Source organism: Cebidichthys violaceus, unplaced genomic scaffold (genome assembly GCF_023349555.1).
Source record: "Cebidichthys violaceus isolate CVI_PGR_0920_01 unplaced genomic scaffold, fCebVio1.0.p SCAF_21, whole genome shotgun sequence".
Classification (NCBI taxonomy): domain Eukaryota; kingdom Metazoa; phylum Chordata; class Actinopteri; order Perciformes; family Stichaeidae; genus Cebidichthys; species Cebidichthys violaceus.
The window spans coordinates 6,999,377-7,016,393 of NW_027176384.1; the positions used below are offsets into that span (position 1 = coordinate 6,999,377).

At 42.2% G+C, this 17,017-nt stretch overlaps 1 protein-coding gene across 3 annotated transcripts in view; it reads right to left on the bottom strand.

Moving 5' to 3' along the window:
* Window positions 1–1,409: 1,409 nt before the first annotated feature.
* Window positions 1,410–17,017, bottom strand: part of kcnc2 (potassium voltage-gated channel, Shaw-related subfamily, member 2) — an 83,082-nt gene continuing 67,474 nt past the window's right edge. The window contains exons 2-5 of one of the 3 annotated variants that reach the window (XR_011103523.1): window positions 13,321–14,254; window positions 11,119–11,289; window positions 5,445–5,653; window positions 3,546–3,571 (exon numbers count right to left, since the gene is read on the bottom strand). Coding sequence is in view for 2 of the 3 variants with exons in the window: in XM_068717106.1 (XP_068573207.1) it covers window positions 5,517–5,653; window positions 11,119–11,289; window positions 13,321–14,254 (1,242 nt within the window). In the remaining variant the exon portion in view is untranslated. Of the gene's footprint in view, window positions 5,654–11,118; window positions 11,290–13,320; window positions 14,255–17,017 lie in introns of all 3 variants that reach the window. The other 2 variants (XM_068717107.1, XM_068717106.1) reach the window with 2 other exon arrangements.

Here is a 17,017-nt window from a genome sequence, read left to right on the forward strand (position 1 = left end):
CAACGGGAGTAAAGATAGACGGGGGATGTGTCAGAGATACGGTGCGCCAAGTGGTGCCGATTGCCGGACGTGAGTTGAAGAATGAGCAGGGCACACGGGAAGTGCACATTATCTCTGCCGGCCGCCAGACCAACGCAGCTCGTTGTGAGACACAGACTGCTTTGTGTGTTTGTTCCCTTTCACTCTCACTGGGAGATGACATCGACAGCTGCACCAGGCATGATGCTGGAGTTTGAAACACACCTGAATCATTTGAGTAAACGATAAAGTGCAGCTACTACAGAGGTCACACACACAGTCAGTATAGTCATCGCGTATAGTTGTGTACTTCTTTTGATAAAAAAAAGCTCTAATGGCTCCCTGTGTCCTGTTCGACCTGAACGGTTGAGCAAGAAAATGTTCCAAAGAAAACAGGAAGTGATAAGAATCGCCAAATTGAAGTCAATGCTTCATGTCTTAAAGCTGCATTCTCTCTAATGTCCATCAGGGGGCAGCTCCTCTGGTTGTATAGAAGTCTATGAGAAAATGACTCTACTTCTCTCTTGATTTATTACCTCAGTAAACATTGTAAACATGAGTTTATGGTCTCAATCTCTAGTTTCAAGTCTTCTTCAATACAGCATGATGTTCATTTAGTAAATTATGGTCCATTTAGAGTCAAACAGACCATAAAGCAGGGTATGCTTTTGACAGGTTGCTAACATGTTGGTTGTCCGGTCTGAGAGTTGTCTGTGTATTCTTCTTACAGCTTTAACCCTATCACAGTGTCTTTTCCCTTTATGAAAGGTAATTGTAACATTTTGGTGGGCTAAAAATGTCTTATTCAGCATTTGGTTGTACTTAGCTCCACCCTCTCGTGTCACTACTGGTTGCAAAAAAATGGCGACTGCCAAAATGCCAAACTGAAGGCTTTAACGTAGTGCACAAACCAATGGATGACGTCATGATGATTCCGTCTGTTATGAGGCGGGTAACAATTCAACATATGGAATGAATGAAGTTTCCAAGAATATGTGCGATTTGAAATAGGTCTGCAAATAAGTCGGTATACTCGGGGCGAAGTTCTAAGTTGCATATTAAAACACCAAACAGGTGGCTTGATATGCAACTTCCAATCTTAGGGACAACATAGACTAAAATAACTGTCAAACTGACAAATAAGTTTGTCCCCATGTTTCCTAAAATGTGCATCAAGTTATTTCCAGGAAACCTTTTGTGAAATTAAAAAGAAAAATTAGGACCAATAAACGTTAACCAGGACCATGCTGTGTGCAGGCTAGGAAGGTTTTCTGGATTTCTATGAATGCAGAATTATCATGACATCAAAAACAGGAGTGCGACAAAAAAATAAAAATAATAATACATACATACTACCTTGTTTGGAATCTTTGTCTGGACATGGCCTTTATTGAAGAATAGAGCTGCTCAGTTGTCATGGAGATGGTTCGGTTGTCATCGAGCGTCCTAAATATGGAACTGCAGTCACATGACGACTCCTGAAGACTGTGAGACGGGTGGAGTAAACTCGGAAGTGAACCTTCGAGTTGACATACTTTTTGTGAAACTTTGAAATGATTCACTACAATCTGGTATTTGTGTTTGTAAAACAGAAGTGTCACAGCTTGTCAATGAAACAGGTAGATGAATAAACATGAACCCATAATTCATCTCTCGGAGTATTTTTCAGTTTACCCAAAATCAGGAAGAAAAGAGGTCAGACGAAGCAAAGAAAGATACAATCAGTTAAAAGATAAATAGTTTATGTGACTCTCTCACATGGCATTTATCTTTACTCTATACACATTGTTTTGAACGTGATATACAGTATGTCATCTTTTTCTTTTTTTTACAATTTGACATAATGGTTTTTTTTTTCAGCATGCACTTTAGAATGCCAACAAAATGCTCCACAAATACAGACTTCAAACTAGAATCTTCCTCACAGTAAAACATACAAAAACATGAACTTGGATCAAAAAGCCTGACAGTTTTGAGGACACGATGGAGAAGCACAGCATCGGACTACCATGACTTTTACAGGTAAGAGCAATGTACCCAACAGCAAGAGACACAAAAATACATGTTCTGGAGTCAAAAAAATAAACACCTTTTTTAATCTTACTTTTTTTTTGCAAATTACGACGTCATCCTAAAAAGACACACAAGAACGGTACCCCTTCTGTGGATTCAAAGAGTAAAGCAGCGTGTGAACTACACAAGGAGGATTGTGGGTACAGGGAGAGACGGCCGACGTGACACAAGAGTTGTGTCCTTTTCCCATCAGCAGTTTAGAGCTGCATCTTCACTTTTTCCAGTTCGCCATCTTTGTTTTTAACGGGCTGCTGAAATCACAGTGTGGATCGGCGCTTTTTTTTCTTTTTTCGGGTGCTTATTGCAAATCCGGTCCGATTGTTTGGGTACGAGAGATTGCTACCGTGCAGACGTAGCCATTCTAGAAGTCCAGCTTTAGAACTTGGTTGAACTTCTGCTACACTTTCGCTCCGAAAACTTTGGAAGAATCAAGTTATGCAGTTTTTTTTTTTTATTGTTTAGCCACCAACAATTACGAGGAGTATTTCGGTGAGGATAATTTTGGTGTGTGAGTAAAAACAAACGATCTGCAGCACAAACGCAGGGGGGTTGCATGTTTAAATGCACGGCAAGGAGGGGGGGGGGGGGGGGGGGGGGGGACTTCTACAATGGCGACTGCATCACAGGGGAACTCTGTCTCATTGATGTTTGTGCTAAAACTAACTGGAAGAGTGACGGCGTTAGCTCCACTCATTTGGTCTCTGACCTTTCAAACTGCAGTTCTGACCCTGGTGTTTTAGGATACACACACACACACACACACACACACACACACACACACACACACACACACACATTAACGCACAGCAGAGCAATTCACCAACTGAAAATCACAGAGGGAAACAAAAGCAGAGATGACCGTACACATTTATTCAACTTAGCACATTTGTCTCTCTATACTGTATATACTGAATGTAGAATCTCATATATGAACACACTCCATTTTTAGAAGACAAAGTGCCTCGACCGATACATCTTGATACACTTATTGCGAGGGGGGCGGGGGCACCACGGCAAGTAAAGTGATGTGACGTTGAGTGTCGCGGTCGACCACCTCGTTACCTGACTCGCTGTTGGCGGACAGATGTGTGGACGGAGCCGCTTGGCCCAGGTGTGCTGTGTCGTTGTCTTATTTACAGGAACATTTATCTATGCAGCAGATAGTCTCTTTTATTAAGGACGTGTCCAGTTTGCTTTGCTCTCCCTTTTTTTTTTCTCATCTCCACCGTTCCAAAACAGGAAAGCAAAAAGAGAAATCAGGTCCAATGTTATCAAAGTCCTCCCAGGATGTCGTTTGAGTTTCTCTCCCGCGCACTGAGCCGCTGGCTGGGCGGCCGTCCGTCAATCAATTTTTGTGTGCCTCCCCGTCCGTATTGTTCTGCAGGAGTGGCTCCAAATGTGGGGGCGGGGGTCCTCCCGCAGCAATAGGTCCTCGCACAGATGACTTTCCCCCCCGTCATTCAAATAGGAAATGAATGGTCTAAATAAAATAAACAAACAACAAAGACATCCCTAAATATCAGAAATGCATAATCTGTCTTTGTTGAGCATCATTTAAGAAGAACATGCCATGCACTGACTGGCTATGTTCAATATATGCACACACACAAAAAAAATACATCGTACAAATCTATGGTGCTCTTTCTGCTTACATTCAGAATTATAAAAGCTGTATTGAATATTGTAGTGATTTGGGGGTGATTCAATAATTTGGTGTTCGGACAAAGAGGAGTGTTTGCTCTTCTTTTTTAATTGTTTGACTTTTTGCCGAGCCACGTGCAAAATGCATCTTACTAAGCCAGTTGCTAGGCAACCATCTGCTACCGGTACAGACACACCGTAGGCATGGGCGAGGCGCGTCGGTCACGTCTGCTGTCCCACACCTGTTGGTGCACGGAGGCAATTTATGAAATACAGCAGACGGATAAATGACAAAGCAGAGGAGGCTTCGGTTCAATACGAGACTCCGTGTCTGTTCTGAGGGAATTCAGGTCAGTCTGTCTGGTTTGGGGATTGGAGAGCAGTTAATAGCCCTTGGTTATGGCTGATAAAAAAGTGAGGCTGTGCAGTTAAAAAAACAGAAAAAAAGTTATGTATCAGGTTTTTAGTTTTTTGCAACAAACAAAATCTACTCTTGGGGTGTAAATTTCCAAACAAATCTGATGGCACAAGATGCAAAATGCAGTTTACTAACCTATATCTTGGTAATTATCAGCTGATTAAAATGCTACAAGCAGCCCTTTCAACAGTGCCATCAAGAGTGCATGTTTCTGTTTAGGATTATCGAATAACCCCCAATTTAAGTACGGCCACAATCTTAACTCATGACCAAAAAGGGTGAGAGGGTTCTGCACTGCAACCTGACCCTCACAGCCGCTCAGAAGCTTTACATTTACCGCCTTTTCCCCTCAAGCCACTAAGACAGAATGCTGCACGCTGCTCTCTGTGAAACCAGTAAAGACAACCTCTTTGCAGTTATCTATGAGTAAACAACCAGAGACACAACAGGCTTTGGTGGCGCTCCATCATAGAAAAAAACAAAACATGAAGGCGACGGGGAGAAAGTTAATCAGAAATAGCAGCAGACGAGCAGAGAAAAAACCCACAAAGACAACCCACATGCGGAGAGGAACAAACGCCCAGCTGGGCTTTCTGTGTTTTCAGTCTCCTCGGTGGATTGTTGGTGAAGCCGACGGCAAAATGAGACACAATGCAAGTCCTAAACCCCAACGAAATAACATTAAATTAAAAAAATACCCCTTCAAATATATATATATATACATATATATATATATATGTATATATATATATATTTCCATAAGCTCTACCCGCAGTCCTTCTCCCCTTGCCACATTGCTTGCAGATGATGGTTACAGGATGATCCATGCAAAAACACGAGCAGGTGAGGAGCGACGGATGTGTGCTAGCAATCCTCCATCTCGACCGCCATCCCTCCCAAAAAATAAAAGTAGACAAAGCGAAAGACACCAGTCCCAGTTGTGTGAGGATAAAACAAAATGACATCTCTCTTTCTTTTTTTGGAAGCACGTCCTTTTTCAAAAGGTATCTAAATATAGCAACATCTAATATCCCTGATTATTTCACGTGTCCTTTATTAAATGTTATGGCTGCTACTTCTGGAGCCACCAGTCGGAGTTCTTTTATTGCACTAAATTGAACTAAAGGGGACTCCGAGTGACATAGGAGGACTGACAAGTTAGCTAAGCACATCTATCTTCAAGAAAGGGGGGGAAGGGGTTGCTCAGGCTTGCCCGAGCCACTAACATCAGTCCTAGCTACAAAGTTAAGTACTTATCCACTAGTCACAACACCTAGAAGTTCAGATGTAGTACCAAAGGGAAGTAGTTTGTTTGTGGGGTTGTTTCAGGCCAAAGCGTGCCCCACCGGGGGGGGCACTGGACATCTCACAGGATGGAGGGGATAGGGGAGCGGGAGCGCCGCAGCGGGCAGGGTGATCCGTAGGGCGAGGTCACAGGAGACAACCTCAGGGTGTTACCGGCCATGCCCGCTATGTTGTTTAAGCTCCGGGATTTCTCATAGCCTTCAGATGAGAGGGGTGGGGGCGCGACAGAGAGGTGGTGGTGGTGGTGGTGGTGGTGCAGGAACAGGACATGAACACACACAGGCAGGCAGGCAGTCGGGCAGGCAACGATCCGAGTCCAAGCCAGCCGAGTGAACCGGGACAAGACAGGAGACAGGAGTGAGACAGAGCAGCGGTAACATACTGTATGGTGAGTGCATGCACAGCAACATTTCCTGACTGTGAGGCGCATTGGAGTCTATGAAAGGCAAAATGTTTCAGAGCTGGAGCTGCTCTAGAGGGACAAATAACCTCATTGGCTGAGTTAATCCTCAGTGGCTAGAGCCAAAGAACCATGGGCTTCTGGCACAGGACCCACTCAATCTTTCTGACCGCTCGCTGGTACTTGGGGATAAATTAGAAATAATCTCGGACACAGCTAATATTGAGGAAAATGGTATCATTTAAAGATAGCTAAGCTGTTTTACTCTTCGCTGTCAAAGTAGGCGGCTTAATTTGACTGGAAATAACAAGCAGCCGAGTAGGAAATAAACCCCCGTCTGCATCAGCCTTCTAGTTGTAAGTCTGAGTCGAGATATGACTCACTCATCATTCAGCAAAAAATGTCAACAAACCAGTGGGAAAATGGCTGGAAAGCAACCGTTGCTGGCAGTTACATTTCAATACAATCCAATGTTACAATGTCAAAAGGATCTATTGGCGGAAATGGAAAATAGTATTCACAACTATGATTTCATTAGCGTAGAATCACCTTAAACTAAGAATCGTTGCGTTTTTGTTGACCTTATAATAAGTCCTTCATATCTATAAGGGGGAGGGGCTGATTCAGCTGGTTGCATTCTGCGACCTCGCCACTAGATGTCGCTACATCCTACACAGTGCTCCTTTAATTCCAGTCAATTCAACTAATCCCCCAAAAAAGCAGCTACATACCATTTTCTTGGAATGGATCAGACATTAATGTGATTCGTCACATCTGTGCTTTTCCTGCTGCGACAGTATATGTTATTTTTTAAACCCAGCTGCAGTGACTGTGCCTAGGGATTTCGTGACATTGGACCGAGATCCCTAAACACAGCACAGCTACTGGCTGAATGCTGTGTTCATGCCATGTTGGTAGAAGAAGATGGAAAATCTTCCTGTTATTCCATCTTTGGAGCTTTCAGTATTCAAAGACACCCCAATGCTAGCATTGTAGTCACAGCAGATAAAAGGGGAATTAAGCTAATTAGCTGATCTTATTGTGATACGTGTAGCTCATAAACAGGTGGAACCAGCTACAAACAAAAACAGTGGGGCTACTTTTAGCTGATTTGATTGTGCTAATATTGGATTATATTTAGGGGAAACCTCAGCGAAAGTTACCTTCGGCTTGTTGACACTTTTGTAGTTTTTTTTAACCACGTGGGTTGTTGAAGTCCCCAATATCGTAAAGAACAGAATTACAGGCTTGTATTTAACAATTTGACATGATTTGACATTAGCCTCACTAAAATATCTGTCTGTCATATTGATTAGCTATCTAACATGCTGAAGTTCCAACACAATGAATATCATGATAATGACTGAATCCGCAGTAACTCTGCCTTTTAGAAATGCCTGTGTGATTAAAATTCCAGTCTGCCAGAGTTCAGTGTGGAAACCTTTTAGTCAAAAAAAAAATATTGTTATCCTTAAAAGGGTTGAATAAAAGAATCATATAACCAGTCATTTATCTCATGGCATCATCATTAGTATTGAAAATTGCTTAAAGATTGTAAATCTCACTAATGTCTAATACATTAGAATAAGAATAGAGCGCTGCAGGGACGACATATTTTTGTAGACCAACAGGAAGCTAGCATCACACTGAGTCCCTCCACAAAAAGCCAATGGGATTTTTCCTTTGGGTTTTTGATTATTACAGAAAACAAGTTGTATGACACTAGATGTTCTGTTCAGCAAGATAAATGAACAACAATTTAATGATGTGTTGAAGCATCAATCTGTAGACAGAATTAGCGTTAGCTATGAACTAACTACAACATGGTCACATGAGGGCGAGTACACACAACTAGACCCTGAGGGCGGACTAGTCGGCCTAAAGAAGTTTTATCATTTAGATACTTGTTAGCCTTTGTCTTCTCTTTCTTAAGACACGAAAAAAGCAAAGTTGTGGTTCCTTCTTTTTTAAGTAAGACAGAATACTTTTTTGTTCTCTAACCTATGTGTGCTGTGACTGAATTGTGATGGACATGCTAAAGTAAAACGTTGTACAGCGGGGACCCCCCCAAATTACCATTGTGTATTTCACACACTGTATATAACAGTCATATGTTTTTAATATGTTCACATGTTTAAATTCAGGTTGTAGCCTGCACGTACTGATGATGATATGGATAAGAGACCTTCATTTTTAATGTTTAAATCATCTGTACGTATTCACACAACAGCTCAAACTTCTCAAAAATTGCAACATGTCACGCCAGCGCAAAAAATAAACAAGCAAGCCCAAGCAGCCAGATCATTAATGGAGCATGCCGATCGGCTGGCGTGAACACTGATGAGGAGCACCTAATGGAAACGTGGCCTCATTACCATACCGCATGCGGCACTATTTGTTTCGCTGAGGCTGTCTCAGAGCCAGCATGAGCAGGCGGCGCAAAGTCTATGCCAACAGGTAGCGGGGGACTAGAAAGGGACCCGATGTTTTATGCATCAGCCGTCGGTGTGTTGCGGCAAAAAGCGACCGCCGACTAAAGCAGCGGAGACCAAGGCACAGCTGCTCGGCCGCCTACGTCAAGCAAACGAGACTGGCGAGGGGCTCTGCTGTGACAGAGACCACCATGATGTGCTCCCTAGAGGATCTGGACCACATGCAAAGTGGTCTAAACTGCTAGACTATCTAAGTACCCAGCATGGAAATCATTAATACCTTGTTTTATATTTGTCTGTACATTGCGGGACAAAAAAATAAACCGTTTCTTACGAAATAGTAGCTGAAATTCAATTGAACGTAATCTTTGATTCGCAGAGTGTCACTCCAATGGTATGATAGCATTGATTTGCCCGCTATAGAGTGAGTGCAGTAGCACTGTGAGGCTACAGAGCAATAACACTGAGAGCCTCCTAGAGAGACAGTTAACAGGAGGCAATTAGCCAAGGTTTACGTTTCCACATTACAGTCCAGATTAACACTCTAATGCCTCAAAAAGCTTGAGATAAAATGGAGGAATTAACCTAACAAACACGCTTTAGGCCTCGCGTGGCATCTGTATATTATTTTAGTGCGGTCGAATGGAGGCTGCAACCAAAAGTATTTCATAGAAATTGTCTTTTGTGATTTTCTATCGAACAAGTTGCCACATGACCTCAATTCCACGGCGTGAGTGGCTCAGTTTATGCATTCCAGTTCATGACCTTTTCTGCCTTTTGAAACCACACAGAACAGTGACGGGACTTTGTGGTCATTTCGGCCGGCGTGAACTTCACGATGACCTTTAGCTTGGGTCAAAGTGTTTGGGAGGTCAAGCCCTTTCTGAGTCTGACCTTTCCACTGATGCAATTCTACATGACCGACCGCCAAATCATCTGGACAAATCTGACATCGTCCAGTGATATCTCTAATTGTAAACGATGTGTACTGTTTCAAAATCTAGTCAAGCTTTAGGGTGAGCCTGCTAAGGTTCAACAATCAGAAACAAGAATCAGGGCCGGGGTCAACTCATAATGTTTGACTTCTTCATTGATATATCAAATTTAAATTTTCAGTGGCAGCTTAAATAAAGGGCTTGGAATTGCATGTTAATACCATAAAAGAATATATGCAACCAAGTCGCCAAAAAAATGTTGACATAGTTTGTATCTACAAACCACGGGATATGTTAAATGACGTTTCTGAACCAAAAATACATTTCACAAATACAGTTTTTATTCCCACCTTGTAGAAACGCTTATTGCTACGTGGTCAACATTGTGAAACTACTTGGTAAACGCAGGGTTGGTAATCTTGAGAAACTTACAAGAGTACGCTAATGATCCAACCTAAAAACCCAGCACAGTGTTGACAACTATTTTCTAATGAAAAGCACTAGCTCCAAAAGTTGCTAGATCTTGAAAGAAAGTCGCCAAGTTAGCAACACTGACCCTTACATAGTCTCTTCAGGCCTCCCTTCAAAACCACTCCCCCAAAAATCATTATGATCGTAAACAACAAACATGTATATTGTTAGAACTCACAGATGTTAATATAGCAGCTTGTGGATTTGTTCTATGGGTTGCTGTTATCATATATAAAGAATTTAAATTTTGGAAAGATTACCTACCCTTAAGGTTAGAAAAAAGATCACGGCTCGTGTTAAAATGGTAGCGGAACCATGCAACTAGGGTAAATAAATAACAACTGCCGTTATCGACGTTATACAACCGTTATCGTTTCTTATACTCCTCACTATACCACCTAACTCTTAATAACGCCCGCTGGATAGATGACCGAATGCAAAAATGTCCCGACGCCAAAATGCTTTCTGGCGACTGGGCTGATATGTTTAACATGTTTGATATGTCAGATAAACACTTCCACGGTCAGCAAGTATAGTAGTATATTATTTGTCTGAATCTGAACGTAAATAATTCCACTGTATAAGCTGGTGATTAGCTAAAACTAATTTTTAGAAGCAACAAAATGCATTTTCCGATGTTACAAATGAAGAAGTCAAAACATTTATGAGTTGATAGGATTAAAATCTATTTTTGACCATTTACATTCCTCCGATTGTGAGATACCGGAAACTGCTGGTGTACCATCACCTTAGGGGCGGATGATACACTTGGCAATTTCTTTGGGAGCTGCAGACTGGCAATGAAACCTGGCAACAGCCAAATCAGTGAGACGCGGGGTCGGAAATGTATTCAAGTGTTTCCAGGCAACGGGAAAACATGAAGAAATTGTGATGAAAGCAACAGTTCTGAGTCAACCACATGGACGCTGTTGCCGCTCAGAATTGCTGAAAAAAAGTGGTGCTGCGTGTCAGTGCTGAGGGCCGCGGCAGCAGATCCACAGGTTACGTTACCTGAGCCGACTAGACCTGAACAAACAGCCCCCCCCCCCCCCCCCCCCCCACCCCCTCCAGGGATGTCGGTGTCCCAGTCACTAAGGATACGGATCAGCTGATGAGGATTTTCACTGATTGTCTTAAAACATGTGGAGCTCTGACATCTGTATTCTTATGGTAAAATATTTACATTTAAAGCATATTCCACACATACTGAAAATAGCGGTCACAGGAAAACCTAACCCTGACTAATACGTGATGACTATTAGTGAAAAATTATTAAGTGTCAATGCACAATAGCAAGCATGATTTTCAGAATGATTCTCTCAGACAAACTAATGTTAGTTTTTTTTCCGAAACTGACAAATGAATCAATGCGTGACATATTCATTAACGGTCAATGAAAACCAGTAGAGTTCCACATGCACTTACCTGTTTTTCGCAGCCCTCCGTCTGCAGGACAGCTGTAGTCACTAGCAGCGAGCAGGAAGCATGTCCCCCCGCTCTGCCGGTCCTGTTCCCGGGTGCTGGACCTTCGCATGGGGACCCTCTCCTCTGGAGACATGGTCAGGTCGCTGCCCCCGCTGCAGTCTGCTGACAGAACTGTGAGAAAAGAAACGGGTCAGGTTAGAGATCAGAAATATTCTGGCTGGGCTTCATTTTTTGTTATTTATTTTTTTACTTGTTCCTTTTATTTTTATTTACGTCTACGTTCCATAATTCATACACTTTACAATTCTTCTATTCTGACATAACAGAAGGGTTTAAGTTTTGAATCCTGAGCTTATAACAGTATAGCTTCAGTAATACAAAAAAAGCCCCAAAAAATGTACTTACCTTAACGGGACATACTATGACGTAATATGATAGTTATAGATTGTTTTAATCACATCCCTCCCTTCTTACATATAAATTGCTGTGGAATTTAAAGTCTGGCATTTAACCGTGTGCAACTTTAATGTCAGTAACATTTCTAGTAACAGCAATATCTGGATGTACTTGTGGGACGGCTACATATACCATACTTAAAGAAAAGGAGTAGGGTTCAGGTCACGGTCTGATATCATTACATCAATCATTACAATGATGGAGACCAGTGTCCCATTTTCTTCTCAGCTTGTGAAAGTGGATCTGCGTCAATGCCATTTGCCGGACACTGAGTCAGTCCCCACTGATTGAAAATGCAGTGGCACTTTAACATCTGGCTGTAACCATTGTAATGATGGAATATGTCATGATTTACATCAGTGTGGCTCTTTTATGTGTTCGTAATCGTTTTTGGATGAGAGTGGAGGAGTAATGGTTACACTAGTAATACTGGTTAGAAGGATTCATTGATTTCGTCACAGAATTGGAATCTTGAACCTCATATACAGGGACTTAAAGAGGCACTTGATGGTTACAAACATAATGTTGTGTGAAAAGTCTGATGCTAAAGCTAACAGGTCCACTGCAAAAAGTTGATGATCCATCAGACTTTGATAACAGTATGATAAGGAGACTATTTTAAGACAGCACCTACAAATTTGCTAAATGCATATTAGAGTATAGACTATCACTCTAATTATAACCCCATGTACACCGCTTCAATGTGGAGGAATCCAAAGCTTGACAGGCCTGTCGGGCCTAGTTACAGTTGCTAAGCTATGACTGGACAATCACTGTCCGGAGAGCAGTTTAGCGAATGGTCAATTAAATATAATTTATAAGATATATTGACATAATACCGCTGAGTATAAAAATGATCAGCATAATATAGCAATAATCATATTGTAAACAGACTTCCTATTAATAGCCAATAGCCAAAAAGTTTATTTGGATTACTGTTAAGGTTTTTAAATGAAAGGTTTAATCTTTGATCTTAGTTTTAGATCAACAAATCCCACAGTAAATCCTGGCTGAATTCAATACATGTTAAATGGAACCTCTCCCATTGAAACATAAAACGTGAGGCAATCAAAAGGATCCTGAAGAGGAAAGCATCTTGCAGACTGTGTGTTTGAAATGACCTCTGAGAACTAAACCAGATTGATTCTGTTTGTGCATTCAGTTGAGCCGTGATTCATTCTATGCTTATTGAATATAAGGTTCTGAGACCTAATAAACAGATACACTGGAGAAGAGCCCATAGGGTGCGCCTACCCTCAGGAGTGTCTGCTCTAGAATTCAAAGAAAAGAGGTCGACACTAATTTCCATCAATATCAGATGTGTAAGTAAATTACTGATTTGCGCCTGGAGGGGAAAAACAGCCACCTACGTTCTGAGCAGAGAATGAACAATCCCTGCTGCAAGAAAAACTCGGACACAAGGACTCTGACTTCTTATCAGCATAAGCCGTTTCACACAGCCGTCTCCTACTCGCAGTACCTTGTGCATCGCCTTCCTCGTCACTGTGGCAACCAGAGATGAATGCTGCGAGGCAAGAGAGCTCAGTCGTCTGTGAGGGAGCTGCTGTGGTGAGAGCGAGTCTCCGGGGGAAAACCATTTATAGTCTCAAGGGGGAGTCTGTCAAATAGACACATCTTTCTACCTGAGAGGTCTTGTTGCTGTCGCTACATATATAACACCACTCGGAGTAACCTCTAGTTTGATACTGAGGTGTGGCTGCTCATGATTTTTTGATCGGGTCTTACCTGAGCGGTTGCGTTCTAGCACCCTGCTCCCTTTGACGTGGCACAGGTCACCTTGAGTGCTGTTGCAGGTGGTGTTGAGATCTGCTTTGCAGTATATGGGGGACCCTCCCTGCACCACCTGAGGGATGTGTTTCTTCCTCTTCTTGGGCAGCTTCTGCTTTGCCATGGCCAGGGAGTAGTACATCCCAAAGTTATTCACGATAACGGGCACAGGCATGGCTATCGTCAGCACGCCCGCCAGGGCGCACAGCGCGCCCACGACCATGCCCGACCAGGTTTCTGGATACATGTCGCCATAGCCCAGTGTTGTCATGGTTACCACGGCCCACCAGAATCCAATGGGGATGTTCTTGAACTTGGTGTGGACGCTACCGGTGGGATCGTTGGGCTTCGCGCCGATTCGTTCGGCGTAGTAAATCATGGTGGCGAAAATTAGCACTCCCAATGCCAGGAAGATGATGAGCAGCAGGAATTCATTTGTGCTGGCCCGTAAAGTGTGGCCCAGCACCCTTAGCCCCACGAAATGGCGCGTGAGCTTGAAGATGCGCAGGATACGAACAAAGCGCACCACCCTGAGGAAACCCAACACATCCTTGGCAGCCTTTGAGGAAAGGCCACTCAGCCCCACCTCCAAGTAGAAAGGCAGGATAGCCACAAAGTCAATGATGTTGAGAACACTCTTAACAAACTCCAACTTGACCGGGCAGAAGGTCACACGCACCAGGAACTCAATGGTGAACCAGAAGACGCAAACGCCCTCCACGTAGGTGAGCGCGGGGTCAGTTTCTATTTCGTACTGCGGGCCTGAGTCCGGCACGCTGCTGTTCCGCATCAGCTCCGTCTTGTTGATGATGGTGTTGAAAGCCTCGTGAGTCTCCAAGCAGAAGGTGGTGATGGAGACCAGGATGAAGAACAAAGATGCAAAGGCTATAAACTACAGGAGAGAAGAAGAGAAAAACACACGTTACCATCAATGCACCCCTTACATTTCAAATGGTTTGAACCTTGACGTTCTATACACCGGCTGAGGAGTCATACACCATGATAAATCAATTCAATTTACTCTTGAGAAAGAGAGAGAACTCAGACAAGTTTAATTAACTTGCATCAAGTTGAATGGACTCCAGAGAGAGAAGCAATCTATTAGCAAGAGCAACAAATAAACACACACTTCCCCCTTGCTCCTGGTGGGAATGTAACACGGGAATGCAGATGCAGTCAGATTTTATTTACTGCTGCTGGTATGTTGGGCTGTTGGCTGCAAAGCAGGGAGGAAAGTGGTTAAGCTAACCAAGCAGACATCAGACTTCAGAATGGGAATTGGGAAAAGGTGGTTATTTTTGTTTTCTATAGCATTTTAAGTGATGCCACATCTCCTTGCAGTTGCATTGCATGCGATGTTGGGGTGTTGTACTATACTCGGTTTTTAAATCATGCATGAGACCCCTAATAATGAAGTGATTTGTTGGTGAAACTCTACATGACAGGTTGCAAATGTGTACTTGTTGTGAACGGGTCAATTACAAAATGTTTTTATCTTTGTTTCAGAGTCTTGAAGAATTAAAATGGAACTAAAAGCAGAGGTAAAAGTAATAAAAGACAAACTAGAATCACCACCTTGTGGTTGCATGCCTCAGCCAACCAGTGAAGTTGCAGTTTGCATCCACGGTTGCCCAAATTGTCATCACTTCAGTATTTTATCCGAGCAGACATTTGAGTGAAATTGTCATAAAAAAATCCCTCTGGGCGTTCCTGAGATAAGAATGGACGAATGCGCGGAAAACCCCAAATTTACCAAAATTCTGAGCAGTGACAGTTGCACAGTTACATGTCAACATTCTTTCACCTCCAATGCTGTGATCATTTTTGTGACTCCATAGAGAACAAGGCAAAGTCAGGTAGGGATGAGGACATTGAATAGTCCTCTTGGGTGCTTTTTGGTAACGCCTTATTCATATTTACTGCCAACGTGAAGGAATGCAAAGACTTCCCATTAGGACGCAATATCTCATGGGAAATGTTATTGGCAACAAGGGAAAGCAAAGGATGTGGCACTAAGAAAAAACATGTCAGAGCTATGACAATAACACTAATAATACAGCATGATGTCCTGAATATGTGATTGTAGTTATAAGGACTTCAAATATTCATAATGCTTTATAACAATAATCACAATATGAAACAATTATAATGACTTATGAGGTCAAGCATCCTGATACCTGATCAGTCAACAAATCCATGCAAGAAAAACTATTTCAATTTACTTAAAGCAAACAATGAGCACTTAGAGTAACTTATAATCATATTATGATTATGATGCCTTACAAAAAGATGATAATGTATTATAACTGTTATGATTATAAAGCATTATGAATAAATATGTTTGCTACAATTATACAGTGCTAACAGCTGATTATAACGCAAGTATGTTTATAATGCATTATAGACACAAGTGTTCTATTTAAAAATAATATATATATATATATATATATATATATATATAATTATGAAGTTGTTGAAATAGATTTTCCATTTGGCAAAATTAGAGAGTGTTGATCCACTTGCAGCTGAATCTGCATGATAACAGTTTTAAATGATGAGTCACATGCCGATATAGTTTGTGGTTTTGTTTTGGTCTTCCTCTGCAAAGTGTTAATGGAACCACCTGTCAGATGCAGAGCTCGCATCCAGCTTTTCCCCGCCGCCCTGGAAGAAGCTCAGGATGCGAACATCCACATCCTTTCTCCGAGGAGCTAGACGGAGCAGATTTATACACACACACACACACACACACACACACACACACACACACACGCAGCCTGCTATGCTCCTTCTCCACCTTTTTCCTCCCACAGTCCATCCACTGGTGCGCTCTGCCCACTGAGCTCCTGAAGAAGCCGTTTCACACCCGGCCTTGTTTTCTTTTTTTTTGGATCGCATGACTCACAATACTCTCAAAATATCATTGCCACTATTTGGGTCACCGTGCTCATGAACTGTTTGCGTGCATTCACTCTGCAGCCGTTAGCACGCTCTGTCTTCACATACCATATATACTGTATGGCCTTTTTGACTTATAAGTGTTTCTGCAGCAGAATGACATCATCATTCAGCAGTCACTTAGCAGCAGTCACTTAGCATCATCCACTTTATAAGTACAACAAAATAGGCAGTAAATGATAATGCTGAATGTTTTCAATCTTGTGTCATCGGTAGAAGCCATATTCCCATTCACAAAATGTTCACAGACCCCTTTGATACCCATTTTTCTTTCAACTTGAGCAGTATACAGTAGTGACGTACTGAACGTTAGAGAATTATCCTTTGAACAAGACACCCAGGTCTCCATGTTCCCAGCTCTCACATGGTTTGTGCACTGCATTTGGTTCTAATACAGACGTTTTCCCTCCTCTATAGAATCATCTGGGCGGGAGGTGGAAGTAACCAAGACACCATTTCTGCTGCTGATCTCACTTGTAAACCTACGCGGTCACACAAAATGAAATAGTTTTCACTCTATTAACGTACTCTCTGAAACCTGATTGAAATTCTATGAACAGGTTCTTGCGATTCAGAAGAAATCCCGAATTGCAAATTTATAACCATAAGCTAGCAAGTAACTGGAAAAGTGTTTCGTAACAACACAGGGAATTTACATCCATAATGTAGAATGATTTATTTTCACGTAGCCTGTGTC